This window comes from Chinchilla lanigera, unplaced genomic scaffold (assembly GCF_000276665.1).
Source record: "Chinchilla lanigera isolate Chin_1 unplaced genomic scaffold, ChiLan1.0 scaffold00113, whole genome shotgun sequence".
Lineage (NCBI taxonomy): Eukaryota > Metazoa > Chordata > Mammalia > Rodentia > Chinchillidae > Chinchilla > Chinchilla lanigera.
In genome coordinates, this window is record NW_004955514.1 from 1,433,563 (window position 1) to 1,450,982 (window position 17,420).

Sequence of the window (17,420 nt, forward strand, 5' to 3'; positions counted from 1 at the left end):
TGCGCGGGTGCTGCCTGCAGATGCACACACTTCCGCTGTAGCGGTCAGAGGAGAGGTGTTCCACAGTGACAGCGACTGTGGTGCTGGGAGGCGGGCGTGGTCCTCTGCCCCTCACCCGGCTCAAGGCCTAGGTCTATGAGTGGTAGAGGGCCCAAGCTCACAGGTGGCACCGGTCAAGGCAATACATGCTCCATGCCAACGGCAGGGCCAGAAAACCCCCTCGGCCAGGAGAAGCCTCTGTCCTCCAAGAATGGAATGAAAGCCAGGTATGGTGGCACACCTACAATCCCAGCATTCTCGGAGGCTGAGGCAGGAGGGTCCCAAAGTTTGACCATAGCCTGGGCAACTTAGCAAGATGTTACTCAAATTTTAAAATAAAATAAAAAGAGCTAGGGATGTAGCTCAGTCTGAAAGCCCTGGGTTCAATCCTCAGTACTACAAAAAAATAAAAGAGAGGAAGGGAGACAGGAAGAAAGGGAGGCAGGAAGGGGTGAGGCAATGTGGACCTGCGTGTGGGACACCCTCTGTGCAGGGCTGAAGAGGTGAGGCCATTCTCCAGCCAGTTTGGAATTTCCCAGTCCCCTCAAATGTCATCCTGCTGCACCGACTGCGACCGCTCCTGCCTGAAGCCCCCCACTACTGACACGGAGTGAAATGCACTCAACACTGGGGAGCCACTGCAACTCAAGTTCAATGTGCTCTTTATTCTAGACCTTAAGGACTCATGAGGGAGAACTCAGACATAACACCTAACGTCTCATAAAGACTGCCTACCCACGGGGCTTATTGTGCAAGGGCCAGCGACCCGTGCAACAAGCAGCTGTCTTTCACCTTGCTTGTGCACTACCTCGTCTGAAGGAGGTTCCCTCACAAGCCCCAGGGGAGGAGTGGGTCTCCCCGGCACAGGGGGTATGCACCCAGCTCCTGCTCTGCACAGCCAGCCGTCACACACGGCCAGGAGGGTGCGAGCACAGCGGGTGGGAGACGCGGCCCAAGGTCCCCAGGGCGGGGTTGTTGGCAGGGGCCACGTCCCAGCGACACCCTTCACTGCGATTATTCCGCACTGCGGGGGCACACGTGGGACAGTCGATGACGTCATCATTCTTACACTGCAGGTGAGCAGCGTCAGGCGCATCCACGCTGCGGTGCGATCCTCACCACCACCCACCCTCGGACCTCCGCACCGAGCCACGCTGAGACTCTGCCCCGTGCATCTCTGGTTCCTGTCTCCCTCCCGGCCAGGGTCAGGGCCATGCTGCCCTCTTCTACGGATGTGACGGCAGCTCTAGGACCTCGCAGACCTGGAGACTATGGTTCTGTCCTTTTGAGCCTGGCTTCGCTCACTTTGCACAATGTCTCCCAGGTTCATCCATGCAGTTCACAGGTCCAAGTCCCCTTCCTGCTCAGGGCTGAGCAATATTCCACATCGCGTGCATCCACCTGCTGCTGCTCCCCTCGAGGGAGTCAAAGCTGCTGTGGGCGCGGGGTGTTCCTGGGACCTTGGAAGGATGTGCCTGCGGAATGCCTTCTAGCGCATGCACGGCAAGCAGCCGGGAGAGCTGCGGCGGATTCCCAGGGAAGGAGGAGAATGGGAAGGATGGGCAGGAGAAGGCAGACGCACGCTGGCTGTCCCTACGTAGAGCGGGCGGCCTGCCAACGGGCCCAGTGCCAGGCCAGGCTCAGGGCTGGGGACACTGCATGAGGGACGTCAGGGCCTCAGAGCTGCTGCCGCAGGGCGTCTCAGAAACCCCCAACGCCAGGGCCAGAGCACAGGACACACACACAGGACATGGGGAGAGGACACTGGACACAGGAGGACAGCCAGCAGTGAGACAGGAGGGAGGAAGAGGGGCCCAAGACACGAAGGCAACAGGTGACCAGCAGCCGTGACCACCACCACAGGGCGGGGCCGCTGTGCAGGAAGGGGGCGCCGGTGTGGGAGGGCAGGGATAGAGGGCCCTGGAAGGACTCCTGCTGCCCGCAGCTGGGGGGCCTGGGGCTGGGGCCCTCAGGCAGGAGCGGCTGACGTGACTGCTGCTTACAGACAGCACAGGCACTCGGGTCTCACTTCCACGGCCGAGACCAGCACGGGAGGCCAGGACGAGTGAGGGAGCTGGGCACAGGCAGAGGGATGTGGGCCAGCGTGCAGGGGGGAGTGACATCCACGGGCACGGGGCAAGACTCGTGCACAGGGCTGGGCACAGGCAGGGCCCCACAGTCACTCGACAACCCGGCCTGTGGGCTCGGGTCTGGACTCCCATCCACGGGGCGTCTCGTTCCCCCTTCCCGGCTCCGGGCTGCAGGGAATTGCCTGGAGCAGCAGCACAGGGCCGACCCTGTCCTGGGGGGCATCTGGGGTTCCTGCTCTCCCACAGCTGTGTGGAGACGCCCACACCGAAGCTGTGAGCCAGTGGCTCCCCAGCTGGAGTGCAGGGGGTGACTGCCCACCAAGCCTGGACTCTACCGTCTCCCCACAACAGCCCAGGGTCCTCCCGTAGGAGCAGAGCCACAAAAGGACGGTGACGTCTACACCACCAAGGCTGGCGGCACAAACACAGAGGCTCCTTCCCCTCGACTATGGAGCCAGAGTCCGGGATGGAGCCACCCAGTGCCCTCCGTGAAGGCCTGCTGCTGCCCCTGGCGCCTCTCCTCACAGCAACACCACCCTGTCACAGCGGGGCTGGCCCCTGAGCATCATTAACCTCAGCCCTCTCATCAGCCACTCTGCAGGCACATGGGGTAGGGCAGCCGCCTAGGAACTCTGGGGACACGGCTGCTCCCCAGCATACTCCTTCACTGCGTCCTGCCACACGCAGGACTTTCTAGCAAAGTCAGTGGCGTTCCCCAGCTCTCAGCCTTGCCCACGCCTGGCAGGGTCCTCTCAATCTTCCCGGTCACATGCCCTTCCTTTCTCTGCAGAAGGGCACATGACCACATGTGGAAGGTCTGACAGCATGAGGATCAGCATCAGTCTGGAGGTAGGGACAGGGAGAAGGAGTGTGGCAGTAACCATGAGGGCCCAGGACACACAGCAACATGTAGCCATGTCCACCACATGGGCAGCAGTGATGGCACTGTGGGCATGGACAAGGCCTTTCCAGCTGCCCACTTCAAACACATGCAGCTTATTACACTGCAAGTATCCTTCCACAAAGTTGTTTAAAGGTTACTTTTTGCCAGGCGTTGTGGCGCATACCTGTAATCCCAGCATTCGGGAGGCTGAGGCAGGAGGATTGCCTCAAGTTGGAGGCCTGCCTGGGCTACGTAGTAAGTTCAAGACCAGTCTGACACTCTCAAAAATAAATAAATAGAGGTTAGTTTTTGTTTTATTTGTTTGCAGTAGCAGGGATTGAACCAGGGACCTGACATGTGCTACAAAAGCACTCCCACTGAGCTACCCCCACCAGCCCCTTTTAAATTTATCTTGAGATAAGGTCTCTCTAAGTCACCAAGGCTGGCCTTGAATGCAGTTCCTTCAATAGCTGGGATTACAGGCATGGACCCACTTCCACTTAATATTGATTTTTTTGTTTGTTTGTTTTATGAGACAGGGTTTTACTATGCAGCCCAGGATGGCTTCAAACTCACAGCAATCCTCCTGCTTCAGCCTCTTGAGTACTGGGATTACAGGTATCACCACCATGCCTGGATACCTAACCTTAGTTTTTAAATGCTCAGGTTGAGCACAGAGTCACCTGCACTTGCCCAAGAGAACACAGCAGGACCCTGGTACCCCTTACCCCATTTCCCTCAGTGATAAAACCTCGCGAAGCTACCGTCTCCCCGCCTGCTCACCCACGCAGGTGTGTGCAGGTCACTCCAGGCCACCTGTCACACGTCAGACCCACGCAGCCACCACGGGCGAGGGCAGCGGCCTTGCCATGACCACCAGGGTAGTCACTCGGGGCTTTCTGTAACTGGTTTTTAACTGGAGCAAAGCACGTGCCATATAAAGTTCACCACGGGGGCTGTTTCCAAGACAGCGGTGTCGTGGCGTGAGGAGGAAGTGTGTGACGTTGCCGCAAAGCTGTCTGAAAGGTGCCCCTAGTTTCTTTTCACTTACCGCCTGTTTGCTGGTTTACTGCACTGGAGGTGGAGCCCGGGGCCTCGTGCCAACTGCTGGCTCTGAGCCCCAGCCCAGCCCCAGAGGCGGCTTCTTAAAGAAAGGAAGTCATTAAAACCCAGGTGCCATGGACAGTGCCGCCCTGCCTTGCAGTCCTCAGTGGCCGCCTCGACCACCCTGCAGGATCAGGCGCTTCCCCCAGCCAAGGCACCTGGGAGTGACCCAGATGTGGGCACCTGGGACACACCTGGATCCACCCGTGGGAGCCACCGCGGAGGGGCCCAGCACAAAGGTTCCAGATCACTCGAATTCACCTCACACCTGGCCATGCTACCCCAGGAAGCCAACCACCCTGTCACTTACCTCCCGCCCAGAACCCTACACTTCCCAAGCCTGAGAAAGTCCCCGTGAGAGGGGCCATACAGTACTGCTACCCAGTGCATGTTTGTTGAATGAATAAAAAAATTACCCTAGTGTGTACCAAAGACTCTGAAATGACAAGTGGCTGGCATGACTCCCTCTGTGCCACCTCCATGGAGGATAATGGCAGCACCTCCATTCGCGTGTTCATGCCAACTGCTCCGGCACCCTCAGGGCCAGGGTCTGCCCTCTGCCAGGCCATGCTGGGTGCTGCCCCCACCACCACTGGACACAACCCCCAGCGCCCCCCGCACAGTCCCGTCTCACACCTCTGCCTGGCCACGGTCACAAAACTCTTTCCAGGCCAGCAAGAGCTTACACCTGAGACAAGCAGCCAAGCCAACACCAGCACATGAAGCTCTTGAGCCAGGGCAGGCAGGAGGGACAAGCCCCGAATCTCTAGTTCATGACCGATCTCCACGGCTGGCTGGAAACACAACTGCCCAGGGGCACAGAGGAGACGGAACGGGGTACACAGCACCCTGTGGGCAAAAATGACTTGAAGGGACATTAGCAACCCGAGCGACGGGCTGCTGACTCCCACCACGTGTGCTGGCAGCTGCACAGCCCTCTGCGGCCCTTGCCTCTCCTCACACAAAAACCCTGCGCTCAGGCTGGGCCACGCCTGCAGGGACCACGCAGGGCGCTCCAGTCGCCCTCAGAAACGGTCCCCCCACCGCAGTCTCTCACAGGCGGGTGGGGTCTGGGGAAGTGGACTAGGGGCCAAGGCAGCCAGTATGGGGAGCACTGCTGCAGGGGTGAGGCCATCTCCCGCCCTCGCAGTTCCTTAGGTCTCCGGAGCCTGTGACTTGGCCCAGATCCCCGGCACCCCCCTCTGTGACCCGTGCCGCCTAGGGCCTCCCTGGCAGCCCCCCAGGCCCCGGAGCACACAGCAGCCCTAGTCTCCCCAAGGCCACCCCCCATGCCCTTAGCCCTCCCGGTGTAGCAAGGGCAAGGCCCCCAGAGACCACAGGAGCCCAGCCTGGCCTGTCCCGGGGTCACGTGGGGAAGGCTCAGATGCTGGTTCTCCAGGGACTCTCAGAACACAGATTCCGTCTGCAGGGCTCGTGACCAGAAAACCACCCACAGCGTACCTTCTAGCCCTCACGTGTGCCCAACCAGTGACGCAGCAGAGCACCCACAAGGCAGGGGGCAAAGCGGGTCTGGTCCTATCTGGGGCACTGCCAACCCCCACGCTGATTCCAGGCCGCTGAGCTCATCAGAGTCCTGGCCAGCTTTGAGGTAAAGCTGCTCCCTCAGGGCCAGGGCCCAGCAAGAGCAGAAGGCGCTATCGTACTGAGCACACAGTGCCTTGGGGCCCAGTCAACAATAACCCTGCAGCCAAGGCAGCAGCCCTCCACAGGGGTGGAGACCAGGCCCGGGGCAGGCACCCAGAGCTGGTTCTGAGGTCGCCAGGCCCCAACCCCGGTGCCATCACAGCCCCGCCCTCACGAAGGCCGCCTCTCCCAATCAGTGCTCATCTCCCAAAGCTGCAATACCAGCATGCACTTATCAAGGCCATGAAAGAATAACCATGTCCCAGGGCTAAGAAGTCCTCCGGAGTCACATTCCAGAGTCCTGTGGGGTGCAGCGTGGCCACCGAGACCAGACCCCACCATCTCCTTCGCAACATGCAGCAGCCTCATGTGCAGGACCTCAAGTGTGGGGAAGGACCAAAGGTTTTGGAATTCACCCCTAATTTACACAGTGCTCAGCAGTCAGCCCAGCAAGCGCTTCCTAAGCTCTCCCAACCGTTGTCTTCTCCGTCAAGAAGCTCAGCCAACATGGGAGATCGAGGACCCCAGTAAGAAACACCCCGACAGGGCCAGGGAGACGGACGCCAGGTTACCCATTACCAAAGCCTGTGTCCTCCAGCGGCTTGAGTGCTGCTAGCGGACATCCCAAGACCTGTCCCTCCAGGGACCCCTGGGGGCAGCCCCACTGACAACCTGTCCAGCAGAGGCAGATAAGCAGGGCCACCTTGCCCAGCTGGAGGCCACCCCAGGAGGGCCAGGCCCGAGGCCTGGGGGCCGTGAGGCCTGTGGGCCCCTCCTGCTCCTACCAAAGGCTCCTCTTCAACGTCGCCCGGTGGGCTGACCTCCCCGTCAGAGCTGCTGGGGGACTAAGCCCGCAGCAGGGACCCACAACAACCCGCACTGGGAAACACACCTGCAGCCTCACCCTGGGCCCCGCGCAGACGGCAGCTGCCTCCCAACCCTGACACTGGCTCACGCTGGCTCCAGTGAAACGTGGGGCAAATCGGGCCCCTCCTCCCGCCACTGCAGGAGCCACCAGGAGCATCTTGGGCCACGACACACAGCTGGCGCGAGTGCCTGTCCCTGTCCTTGTCCAGGTGTGCTTGACCCACAGCATTTACTGTGACAGCCAGCGGATCTGCAGTTATTCCTGTGCTGCCGATGGTCGCTTCGCACTCACTATGATTTTGCTTTGCGGCCCCTCCCCTTCTCTGCTCCACCTGGACCCAGTGGCCTCTGGGTTCTCTCTCCACCCGTCCCCTCTGAAGTTATTCGTCCCGCATCTCACCCCAGGTTTGCCGCCTCCTCATGTACACTGTGCTTGGGCCCCAAAGTCAGCCTCATCCCAAACCACAGAGGGCCTCAGACCCCCACGGACTCTCGGGCCTCTCCCCAGAATCCCCATCCCTGCCCTCAGGCCACTCCGCCCTCGCCGCAGGGCCCCGCGGAGCAGCGAGCAGGGGCTGCTCTCGGATGCGCTCACGCTCCACGCTGCCGCTTCGCGCCTCCCACGCCCTCCTTCGCCTTCCTTCTGACTTTGATTGTCTTCTGGAGTACATTTCCCAGCTCTCTGCTTCTTCAGTAAGGATTTGGGGGTGGTTACTTTTCAGTCTTGATCTAAAACTGTCTTCCATTTCAGTCTCCCCTGTGAACGGCAGCTTAGCAAAGCCCAGGACGACTCTGAATTTGCTACTTTAACCCCTGAAGAAATCTTGCTCCGCAGCATCTGGTGCTCTGGTCCAGCGGCCCATGGGCCCCCCTGTGAGGTCTTGGCCTTTCCCTTCTGCCCCACCAGAGGCCAGAGAAGCTGCTCCAAAACTGAGCCCCACGGTGGTGCCCTTCAGCACCGTGACAGGAAGCTCACACATCCCTGCAGCATCATGGCTGACCTGCTGTACTCAGCCACGCTTACGCATTTGGGGCCTGTGAACTGGCTCAACTCGGGCACTTCCCAGCCACAAGACAGGAAGTGCTTTCTCCCTGCATCCTCCCCTGAAACCCCGTTACATGGCCCGAGCCTCCTCCTCTGATGTGCTTTACCTCCCCCATGCAGGCGGCAAACTCCTCAAAGTGCCCTCCAGGCTCCAGACCCCTGCCCTCGCTGGGTGCCCTCGCCGGGGTGGCTGTGTGCTGCTTTCAATTTAGTGACCATCGTCTGCATTTCGGGAGGTCTCTGTCTTCTGCTCAAGGAGTCTCACGTGCCCTGATGGTCCCAGCCTCTTGTCACCCCTCTTGTCCACTACACCCAGCTCCTGTTATCCCCGCTGCTCCTGCTGGCTGCGGATTTTTGCCCTCTGGAAAGCACCTGCTCATGTGTCTTGCGACCTTTTACTGTGCACTCTGCTTCAGAGGTGTGGCGGGACAATACAACCCTCATACCATCAGGGACCCAGGTCCCCAAAGCGCCACCCCGGGCCACCGTGGACAGCAGGGCTCTCCTGGTCCGTCTCTGCCTCCAGCCCTGGGCTCCTCCATCCCTGCCCCTCCCCACAGGCTAGGCCTCATGCTTGGGCCGCCTCGGAGACACCCCTTGACTTTGCTGCCCGAGGGAGCAGCAGCATGGATAACCTCTGCCCTTGAGTAGGTACTGCAGAAGGGACACTGTGCTGTGTGACACCCAAGCCAAGCCTGGCATGTATCAGCTCTGTCACCTCAAGGCTGGGAACATGGCTCTGTGGTAGAGCACTGTCTCTGGTGTGCACGGGCCCCTGGGTTCCATTTCCAGCACCACAAAAAAGAGGGAGAAAGACCTAAACACTCTGAATCAGCCTCTGGGAGAGGGAGAGACCATGAAGAGCTGCTGGCCACCAGCTGTGCCAGCCCCAGATGACCTATAGGACCCAGCTGGACAGCCCTGCCCGGTGTAAGTGTCACCCGGTGGGAACATCCCATGCAGCTGAGCATCGCCCCACTGGCCATCCCATCCGGCTGAAGGTCACCCTCTGACCATCCCGTCCAGCGGAGCCTCATCCGGCAGAAGCCCCGCTGAGACAAAGCCTTGCACAGCAAGCAGACGCCCCCAGCCCTGGTCGAATGAGACGGTGGGTGAAGCACTCAGTTAAGGTGGTTTCCTACGGCCAAGACAGTGGACCTTCCTGTGCTCCAGCCCTGGTTGTCATTTCCTCTCACTTCTGTCCCTGGAGGACCGGCCTTCTCTCTACCAGCACAGTACTCCAAATCTGTCCGTTCACTTTTCTAGTATTCCTGGGTCCCTGCTGTGGGAAGCCCACCTGCACACCATCTGCGCCCCCTTCGCCCTCCACCTGGATGGGCACAGGCGTCCCAAACACGCCAGCCCCAGCCCGGGTCCTCCCCACATCCCGCTAGCTACCCCCCCCCGGGCTCCCCATGCTGCAAACAGCACCCCTCATCCTCCCCTCCCCCTCCCAGCCGCATGCAGCCACGCCAGGCCCTGAGTCCATCATCTGTTCCTGCCCAATCACCAGTAATCACCCTTTTTCTGGAGCTACCACCTCCCCTAGCAGCCTGGAGGCTCCTAAACGGTTGATCTATCCGGCCCCTGCCCTCCTGTGACCCATCCTAACTCCTGCCCCCACCTGCCCCATCCCACGTCACCATCCCAGCCACCAAGCCTTCACAGCACATCCTCACCCTCCCTCGCCCACCACTGCCTGTGCACATCCCCAGGTGAACAACCCCAGGCCTGCTCCCCAACTCAGACGCAGGCCCACAGGACCCAGCAAGCTTGAGGCTCCCGCCTCCCAAGGCTACACCACCCCACGATGTGCCGGAGCAGAGCGCAGTGCACACGTGGCAGGACAGCTCTCTGAGTGACTCCTGGGTCACCGAGCACCTCAGCGGGCTGGGGCTTGGGGGCATCTGCTCACTGCACCAGGCTTCATCTGAGTGAGAGTTCTGCCAAGTGGGGCTCGGTTGGGCAGGTGACTGACCTGGGGTGACTGACCTTCAGCTGGGCGGGGGGCCAGGGGGTGACCTTCAGCTGGGCGGGGGGCCAGGGTGGTTTTAACACCATAGTGGAACCAACCACAATAACCAACGCAGCATGGAGCCCTCACCGCTGTCTTCCAGAAGCCAGGGCAGAAGAGAATGCACAGGGATGCAAACCCCACCCTCAGCAGCAAGTGGATCCCCTGCAGTGAAGGCTCATATGGTCCGTGACCACGGCTGGGCACAGTGATGCACACCTGTAATCCCAGCACCCTGGGAGGCTGAGGCAGGAGAACTGAAAGCGTGAGAACAGCCTGAGCAACTCAGTAAACCAGCAAGAACTTGTCTGCAAATTTTAAAAATATTTTCAAAGGGCTAGGGATGTGGCTCAGGGGTGGCCGACCCCTGGGTTTACCCCCAGCACTGAAAAAAAGAAACAGCTATGACTTCTTTCAATGAAGTGGAATTCACATAACGTGCATTTGAAGTGTGACCCCAGGGATACTCAGCACCTCACCAAGTACTCTGGTCCCACAACCTTCCACGGCTGAGGGTATTAATGTTTGCCTGGAATGCTCGCTGCCTGGGTTTGATCCTCCCCTCACTCTCCCCTCCACCTCCCAGCCGCATTGCCCCTAATGGGTTTGGGAACCCCAGACCCTTACACACTCATTGCGCGTTCCCAGCCATCCCTCCGCCAGCCCTGGCAACCACTGGCCTCTCTCTGTCTGTGGATCTGCCTATTCTGGACGTTTTGTGCGTGTGGAATACACCAGCTCTGGCTCTCTGTGCTGCCCTTGACTCAGTACAGTGTTTTCAAGGTGCATCCACCTTGTAGCATTCATTGGAATTCTTTCTAAGGCTGAATCACATTCCATTGCAGGGGAGACAGCACACTGTGTTTGTCCACTCAGCCACTGACCGACACTTCTTGGGTTCTTCCCTCCCTCAGCCAGTAATCATCGGGCACAGGATTTGTGAATGTATCCAACATTTATGGAGTTGACACTACGTTTATAGACTTTTTATGCTCGTAATTCCCCTAAAAGTATTGGAAACATTTTCCAAAACTGAAATTCCAAGAAAAGGTCACCACCTTATGGACACTCCCACACCGGGTCTACACACCCCATCTCCTGGGAAGCCAGCATCCCACCCACACCAAAGGAAGATGGGGCACCCACGTACAGCCCAGAGCCTAGGGACCTAGGCCACGAAGGAGCCTTGTCTGAAGTGTCTCCGCACGACCGGCTACAAAAACAATGAGAAACAAGAGAGCTTCCGCATACCTACTATAGGAAGGAAAAATCATCCCATTCATCTTACCCAACTCTTCCACATAAATCACCATAATATAAAATGTTCTATTCTACTTCTGCTTAATCTATTCAGATTAGGAAAAAAAACTGTTCGCTTTTGTCTTCCTCCTTCAAACCCTGGAACTACCCATCTATATCTGAGTTTCTCTGCAATCCAACTATGAAGAGCAGAAAAGTAACTGTTTCACCAAATGGAACCCACGTAAAAACTGATGACAGCGACAGCTCCTTCCTGAAGAAAATGAAATTCATGCCACAGGCAAAGGACAGCGGCGCTTACAGACTGCAGCCCCGGGGTCGGCCTGACCCAAGCTCAAATCCCAGCACCGCCTCTCTGACTGTCAAGTCCAGCAAGCTACCGTATCCTCTCTGAGGGCTCACCTGCGAGCAGGGTGCATGGGGATGGTCTCAACACTAACAAACACCCAGAGGGAGACAGAGCTTGTACAAGTGAGAAGAAGACCAAGACACAGAGGGGGAGGGAGAGGCAGGAAGGGGCAGGGGAGGACAGGAAGGGGTGAAAAAGCATGAAAGATGGGTCATCTCCCTGCACCAGCTCCCCACGAGGAATGCGATCATTACGTACTGCAAACATGGACCCACAAAAATAAAAATCTAAACTGAAAACAACCACTCCAAAGCTCTGTGCCAACCCTGAGAAGTGTAACCACTCCCCACCACAGCTGGTGCGCACTGGCACCGGCGGATGGGAAGAAAGTGTACCCAAGCCCTTCTCCAGCCCTGGGCCTGGAGTTCTCAGCCACACCCTGAGCACCCATCCGCACACAGGCCAGAACAGTTTATCAGAGGATTGCCAGGGCTAACGGGACCCTACTGCTGCCCACACTGGCTAAAATTCCGCCCCAGCCTGCCCAACAACAGGAGAGCTGGAAGCCAGGGGCAGCAACTTTCTCATCTGTCAGTGTGGGTCCTTGTAACTGAGCCTGTCTGATGTCTGAGGTGACCTGAGGCGTCAGGGTCGGTCCTCGGCAAGCAGGAGCTTGTTTCCCCCTGGAAATGAAAGGGTAGGGGCAGCGAGCACCCCCAGAGACCCTCCAACCCCCACGGGACCTCATGGCAACAGACGGAAGCCGTGGTGGCTCTGGGCACCATCAAACTCTGACGCTGAACCCCGCGGAGCTACGTACCAGTCCCCTAACAATCCACACCGCCTCCCCCACCCGTGAGCAGGGCCAACACGGGCCATAGTCAGCTGCTGAGCTATGTGAGCCTTTGCTCCCAACAACTCCACTTCACAGCTGGGGAAACTGAGGCAGCAGGCAGGGAAGGGCAGCACACAGGTCCCCTCCCTGCCCCCAGCAGAAGCCCTCACTGCCCTGTCTGTGGCCCCAGTGCTACTCAGACGCAGAAGCCACAGAGGAGCAAAGCTTAGCACCCACGGCACTCTGCGTATTTGGTTTCTGTACAATGGGACCCACGCGCACCGACTGCCTCGGTGGCACAGGGCGCGCCCTGATGAGCTGTGGCTGCTCACCGCTGTCAGCTCAAACGACACGGACGCTGGCGGCTGCCGTCCGCACGGCGATAGCCAGCATCTCTTCGGTTCCAGGAACTCCTGGGAGCTCCAGCCTGCACTAAAACATCCTGAGATCAGCCACCTCCCCTCCGCAGGCCGAATGCAGTCACTGAACACCTCCCCTTCGGGGCCCAGGGCAGAGCGCCAGCACTGGGTTCTCTCTCCCAAGCAGCTGCCCGCTGGATGCGGCTGAGCTCAAACATCAATTACGCGAGGCTTTCCCGCTCCCAGCCCTTGACTCACCCATGACACAGAAACAGCGTCGCACATTTCCAGTAAGCGTGCCCTTCTGACCAGGTGACGGCGGAGTCACACAGACGCTGCCCCTCCCCCCGCTGGCCTCACCCTCGCCCTGCCCGGGCCCCTCACACTCTGCCCGCTGAGGGTCCCCTCCTGCAACCACAGTGCAGAGCCAACCCTAAGAGCAGTTGGCTCCCCACCCACCCACCCACCCTGCGCAGCGTGAAGGACTCAGGGCAGAGAGGACAGGGAAACCGGGGACACAGAGATGGGCAGCGTAGGGCCGGCCAACCTGCCTGACTCAGGGCTGCCGAGGATCCCGCCCCACCCGCGCCAGGCGCCCGCTAACAGAGGGAGCTGGCCCAGCGCCAGGGCAAGAGACACTCACTGCTCCACATGCGAACCCAGCCTGCACTGGGCCATCAGGGTCAGTCAGCACCCCCGGCAGAAGTTACTGATCAAACCCCAAGTGCGTGGGCAGCCCTGCGCCTGGCATGGGCAAGGGCCTGGGCACCGGCTGTGCCATAGGGAGAGCAGGGCACAAGCAGAAAAGAGTGGGAAAATCAAGGCACAAGCTGGCAGCTGCCCCCCCACAGGCCCCTCTCCCCAGGAACACAGGGCAGGCTGTGGGAAGGCCACAGGGGTCACCGCTGAGACCCTTCCCACAGTGCGTGGGGTCTGGGGCTCCTGGCACCGCTTGTGTTTCTACAGGCATCTGCCATCTGGGTCATCCTTGGTCACTGTCAGGGGCCCTGAGAGGAGGGCCAGGCTACACCTTCTTTCTGCCCACACGGGGTCCACGCAGATATGAGACCAGGCCACCCGCCCCAGGACCTGCCCTGTCAGTCACTCACTTCTAGGGTATCAGCCACACGCAGGCCAGGTGGCCACGGTGCGGTTAGGCAGCTCTACTCTAGGGCCCACGGCAGACTGGGCTGGCACTTGGGAACCTCAGGGCCCCTGGGTATGGATGCGGACCCCTGGCCCACTGAGGCACGGCCTGGTGCTGGCGGGCGTCCACAGGGTCCTGCTGGGGCCACCACATTTGCACCCAGACTACAGCGACTCCCCTGGAGATCACACACTCTCGGGATTCTCATGGCGAGGCCATCTCATCTCTACCTGAACCCAGGTGTTAACATCAAGGTCCAGATAAATATCACTCAGCAAAGAATTACAGAGAACGCTCCTCTACACAGGAGGGAACCATAGAGGCCAGCAGTTCCTACTCCAGAAGTGGGTTGGGGTACACATGAAAGAGCTCTTTGTGGGGGGTCCTGAACATAGTAATCAGCCACATCAACCATCCCTGTCTACCGGCCAGCATCGCCTGCTAGAAGATCAACTGCTCCTCAGAGACAGAAAACACACACCCTGGATGAGCATCGATGTGCCCCTTGGTGATGGGCACAAAATCCCAGCATGACCCAGGCCTAGGGGTCCCTGTGCCCCCACCAGGACTCCTCCCCTCCTCGTGACCAGGGACGTTCACCCAGATCAATCAGCAGGAAGTTATATCCAAGCAAGTAATACAAGCACTAATAACTTTCAAATGAAGACACTAACTTTTCCAAAATGTTTCACCTCTTTCTTTTCAGTACCAAAGATCAAACCCAGGGAAACTCTACCACTGAGCTACAGCCCCAGCCCTACTTACTTTTTATTTTGAGACAAGATCTCATGAAGTTGCTCAGGCTGGCCTCAAGCCCGGAATCTTCCTGCCTCAGCCCCCCAAGTAGCTGAGATTACAGGTATGCGCCCTGGCTCCTGGCAATGTTTCATCTTCCTAAAGTATCATTCTTTCTTGGAAAGGCTTTATTCTAAGAAAAACAGAACACCCAGCAGAGCCAGAACAGGTGCTAGGTACTACACACTGCCTTTCCACTCAGCCCTCACGGACAGAGCGATACTTACAATGCTGGCACACTCCCTATCAAGAAAAAGCATATAAGTGCTTAAAAGGCTGACTTTAGGAAAATGAATGGAAATAAACTTTGCAAATGTCATCTGAATGTTAAACTATCATATTATTCATCAGGTACTTTTTTATCCAACTTAAGTAGTTATTAATGATTCAAATATCAAAATCTGTGTCATACAAAAATATTTTAAGGGTTTCCAATCACTTTTTAGAACTATAGGAGCCATGAATAGGATTTTTAACAGGAATATTTTCAACCACATTATAATGAAGAAGAAAAAATTTAGTGTTCAGGTTTAAACCACAGCAGGGATCAAATTAAAAACGCAGTGTGGATTGTATATCTCATACAAAAATAAAAAAAAAAAATTCTAACTGTGGGCAACAATCTCCCCTGGCTCATCCTCCCACTTCCAGCACTAAACACTTCAACTTTCCCGGCCGGGAATCTTCCCGGAACTGATTCTGGGCTCACTGCACCAAAACATGTTCAATGAGACACGAAGACACATAAAATCCAGCTTCTAACCCAAAGCAAAGATCTGAATTTTGGTTGAAAACACAAAAAACAATTGGGCGAGGTCACACAGTCCAACCCTACAATCAGGATATTTAACGTGAAAAACAGATCTCAAACACGAAGCACAAACCTCACAGGGCACCAGCTTGCGGTGCTGGCTGCTGCCAGAAGCCAAAATCTGAAACAGAGATATGGCTCAGGTCCAAGGGCCAGGGACAAATACAAGACGGCATGCAGAGAGCCAACCGCGGGCACGGCCGGGGTCGGAGGGAATCCTACTTATGAACCCTCTTCTCCTAAACCACACGGCCTGGGGTGGAGTCATCAGGTCAGTCAAGACTCCAACACCCCTCTTTGGGTGGTCAGCCTCTGGAGCGGGGCTGGAAGGGCTGCTGCAAGGGGACACAGGGACACAATTCTTAGGTCTGGACACACTGACAAGGATGGTAATGTGTGCCACTTTTAAAGTCTTTAAAGTGAAGCAGGCAAGGCCACTCTGAAAATACCCCACTGTTGATGAACAGTTCGTGATTACCCTTCCTTCCTGTCTGCAGCCTAAGCGGGGAGGGTGTGGCTTGACCCTGGAAACCGCCTCTCCCACACTGGCCATGCAGAGGGCCACCAGAGGCCCCAGCAACACAAGCTTTCCCGAAGACAACAGACTGTCTCTTGGCCCACACGTTTCTCCGTCTGTCCCCTGGCATTTGTTGCTGAGAAAATAACGCTGCTGCCCACTCCCAAGTGACTTTTTCACAACTGGACTAGGGTTTTCCTTAACTGGTGACAGAAAGTCACAAACGAAAACCTACTCCCTGTACAAACATCAATGCGGGGCAGACAGGAGAGGGCTGCGTGCCCAGGGTGTGGCCAGGGGACAGGCAAGGCTCTAAACCCCACTCGACAAGGCACGGGCTGGGAACCTGAGTCCGCTCTGGCCAGGCCGGGAACGAAGTGAAGGAGAGGTGGCCTGCACCGCGAGCGCTCAACCCTACACTCTAGGACCCCAAACGGAACTCCCCTACTCCTCTGGTTCCCTGAGCTTGCCTCCAAACCTCAGACACGGAGCTGCCCAGGAAAGATACGCCCAGAGGCACAAATTTCAGGAAACCCATCCAAGGCATGCTCGCAGAGAGGGACAGGGGTCCGCGAGGCGCGAGATGGGGTCGCATCCTTGATCGGCTGGCGACGCGGGGCCTCGGATGCCCAAGCGCCAGTTCAGGCAACTGCTCCCGCCCTCGGTCTTGGAGCTGACCGCACCCAAGCCGTGACGCCCCGGGCCCTCGGGCCGGGCCCTTCCGTGACGCGAGACCCCTGGACGCTGAGGACCGCCTGGCCCTTGGCGGGACCTGCATCACCGCGCCCGACCAGCGCGCAGGGCCTGGCCCGCTCCGGACGCAGAGGACGCGAGTCCCGGGGAGACGGGCGGTGGGGACGCGGCGCCCGCAGTGCGACTGGCGCAGCGGCCGAGGCGCGGGGCGCAGCTGGGAGCAAGGCGGCGCCGGGCGGGGGCTGCGGGTGCCGGCGGGGAACCCGTCCCGCACCGGAGAGGGCGCGGACCGGGACAGGACCGGGCAGGGGGCGTCTTGCCTGGGGATCCAGATCGGGCCAACCGGAGCCTCTACGGACACGGGGACCTGGGGACTGGGAACCGGGAGGAAGCGGGGCCAGGCTCTGCTCCAGGAGCAGAGAGAAACGGGAGGGGGGGGGCCGTCACCCTGGGCCCAGAATGCTGGGGCTCAGGGGTGGAGGGAGGCATCCCCGGTGCAGAGAGGGGAACTCCGAAGTCGTAGGTGGCTCCCTGGACCCGTGGGCCGGGGACCATGCGGAGCGGGCAGCGTCCTGTCCGGAACCGAGCGCCCGGGAGCGAGCGGGCCCGGGTCGGCCGCAGGCAGGAGCGGGGAGTGCGCCCGGGCGAGAGTGAGCGGGGTCCGTCTCACCCGGGCTCGGGAAGAGGTTGGCGCCGCGCCGGTGCCAGGGCGACGAGGGTCTGCCAGGGTCTCGGAGTCCAGGGAAGGGGGGTCGGGGCCGCGCGAGGGGCCGCCCGAGGACGGGAAGGGGTTCGTCTCGCCGGGGAGGGGGCAGGAGGTCGGGCAGGGGGACGACAGCGCGGCGCTGGGGCAAACCTTAGGTTTGTAGAGCCACTTTCGGAACCTGTTCATCATCGCCGCGCCGGCCCTCCGCAGCGCAGCGCCCAGGTCCGGCGGAGGCGGCGCGGGGAGGACGCGGAGGCAGGGC

At 59.0% G+C, this 17,420-nt stretch overlaps 1 protein-coding gene across 1 annotated transcript in view; it reads right to left on the reverse strand.

Moving 5' to 3' along the window:
• The window catches only part of Zfyve28 (zinc finger, FYVE domain containing 28), a gene marked incomplete at its 5' end in the record, with an annotated part of 84,797 nt that extends 67,377 nt beyond the window's left edge, over positions 1-17,420 (reverse strand). Inside the window, 1 exon segment of the mRNA XM_005408727.2 lies at positions 17,309-17,420. Coding sequence (XP_005408784.1) covers positions 17,309-17,347 — 39 coding nt within the window.